This window comes from Chenopodium album, chromosome 7 (assembly GCF_948465745.1).
Source record: "Chenopodium album chromosome 7, dcCheAlbu1.1, whole genome shotgun sequence".
Classification (NCBI taxonomy): domain Eukaryota; kingdom Viridiplantae; phylum Streptophyta; class Magnoliopsida; order Caryophyllales; family Amaranthaceae; genus Chenopodium; species Chenopodium album.
The window spans coordinates 62,378,227-62,380,797 of NC_137840.1; the positions used below are offsets into that span (position 1 = coordinate 62,378,227).

Consider the following 2,571-nt stretch of genomic DNA (forward strand, 5'->3'; position numbering starts at 1 on the left):
AAAAAAAAAGAAACAGTAAAAAAAATGATCAATGAACCTATAATTAGTTCTAGGAGTTCATATCTATAAAGCATCCAAATAAATATATTTGCATCAAAAAATCATACTATAAAGCACTTCACTTTGTACCATTTATATTATATAATTGCAATTACACTTGTATACTACACAAAACAAAGCTCTAACTACTAGTACTAAGAAGATGAAGCATTCATGGATATGGCTAACATTGGAAGTGCCGACCTTAATGCTTATTAGTTTGGTTATCCAGGCATTACTGGCATTTCTTGCACCCCTCAGAAAAAGCAGTGCAAAGGGACTTCTGATGAACGTCCTGTGGCTGCTTTATTTGTCTGCTGATTCAGTCGCGCTCTTAGTCATTGGGTTGATCAGTCGTAGCCCCCAAAGTGATAATGATCCGAGATCAGACATCCTAGCATTTTGGGCACCCTTTCTTCTCCTGCACCTTGGTGGGCCAGACACAATCACTGCTCTGGCTCTCGAAGACAACGAGCTGTGGCATCGCCACGCACTTCAGCTGGCCACCCAAACGGTGGTCACCCTTTATGTCTTTGGGTTGTCTATTGCTCCAGGAAGGCATAATCGTCTATGGCTTCCCATGCTCTTCATGTTTATAGACGGCTTTATTAAATATACTGAGCGAACATGTGCTTTGTATTTTGCAAGCAGGGAAGGTATTAGAGCCTCTCTTGGGGAAGAACCAATAAGTTCCCTTAATAAATGGGCTGATGAGTATTATTCTGCTGAAACTTCTCATATTCCGTCTAAATTTGAAGTAATTAACCATTCTCCTACCGCGAAAGAAGACAATATTATTGACTACAATGATGATTCGGAATCTCATTACAATAAGGAGGCCAAGATTGAGGAGATGGTAAATCATGCCTACAACCTTTATGATAACTTCAAAGGGATTCTAGCAGACGATGTATTGAGCTTAAAGGATGATCACAACCTTGTTGAGCTACTCTTCCTCAAACAACCTATCATTATAGGAGTCAAGATCATAATGACTGAGCTCAATTTGATTTATGATATCCTGCACACAAAGGTGTTTTTGGTATACAAGAAACGAGGTATTTTGCGCATTGCTTGCTTCCTCTCAGTAGTTATAGCATCCTTATTGTTCTTATTCGCTGTTGGTAGTAAGAAATACAATCCCATTGATGTTGGTGTGACCTTTGCCTTACTCGCGGGTGCTATTGTTCTAGACATAGCCGCTTTTGTTAGGTTCCTGCTTTCCGATTGGTTCATTATCATGGTGACCAAGCTGACGGTTGACAAGCCATCAAGCCTCCTCAATAATGTTTTACCAGTGTTGCTTAAGTGGTCCATTTGGAGCAGAGACCCTAATGCTGAAAGATGGTGCCAATTCACCTCAAGCTACAATTTGTTAGACTGCAGTGTCAATCCAAAAGCCTCTAAAGTCCTCGATTTAATTTGTATAAAGCGGATCAAAGATTTCTTGATTGACTGGTTTTACGTGGGACAAAAACCAGTTAATCATTCTTATCTCAAGTTCATCTTTGAAGAGCTACAACGGAAGGCCAGATTAGCATTTGGACAAGAAGCGCGCATGCAACAAGTATGTTCAGCTAGAGGTAACTTGTTATTTGAAGATGAACACTTTCTGGTTTCCGAGTACTTGTATCCTTGGACCATGGAAGTAAATGATTATTGTAAAAGCTTGCTGATGTGGCACCTCGCTACTGATTTTTGCTACTGGATGGAGTCTCCTTACTACAAGGAGCAAAAGCGAGAGCTACATTGTGGAATTAGCAAGCAACTCTCTGATTACTTGGTGTACCTTGTACTAAGACGGCAGGAACTGGTGCCACTGGTGGTGAGTAAGTCTGAGGTTCATTTTAAAAGCACGAAAAAAGATATAATTGAGGCATATAGTAAAGCAGCAGACCCATCACTTACTAAAATTGATGATAGAATGAGAAAGTTTTGTGATCATGTGGTTACAAAGAAATTAGACGATAGAGTTGCAGCTGAAGTATCCCACTACAACGACAGCCAATCTGTTTTCGATGAAGCGTGTTGCTTAGCTAAGCAGCTGAATATGTTAGGAGACAAGAAGTGGGAGGTAATAAGCAAAGTTTGGGTGGAAATGCTGTGTTACGCTGCAATCCGATCCTCGCCTAGATACAACTTTGCTAATTTGAGCAAAGGCGGAGAGCTCATAACATTGGTGTGGCTTTTCATGAGTCATCTTGGTTTTCGCCTACCTCTCCCTGAAATAGAAACCCTTCGCACTGCTAAACTCATCATTGGCAAGTGAGAGTAGTAAGAATATGTTTCAATGATGCAAATTTAATTTAATTTAATTGTCCGTATGTGTTAATTGCTTGATTTTATATTTCCTTCGAAGCATTGTTAAATAAATTGTTACAAATCTCTCATGAGGATTTATTCACACAAATATATCCCCTATTATAAGCCATATGTACAAGCAGTCATTCAATCGATTGTATTGTAAATTGTAATTTCTATTTCAATAACATTACTCACTCGGTGTTTTTTTAAGTGTTAAAGTTTGACCGC

General features: G+C 39.2%; 1 protein-coding gene across 1 annotated transcript; it reads left to right on the plus strand.

Annotated features, from left to right (window-relative positions):
* Nucleotides 1-202: 202 nt before the first annotated feature.
* Nucleotides 203-2,308, plus strand: LOC145640433 (uncharacterized). The gene has a single exon (XM_081691716.1). It carries the CDS (start codon nucleotides 203-205, stop codon nucleotides 2,306-2,308), a length of 2,106 nt encoding a protein of 701 aa, XP_081547842.1.
* The last annotated feature ends 263 nt before the right edge of the window (nucleotides 2,309-2,571 follow it).

Excerpts from the sequence above, each read along its gene's own strand:
- LOC145640433 (XM_081691716.1), top strand. The coding sequence starts at position 203 with ATGAAGCATTCATGGATATGGCTAACATTGGAAGTGCCGACCTTAATG.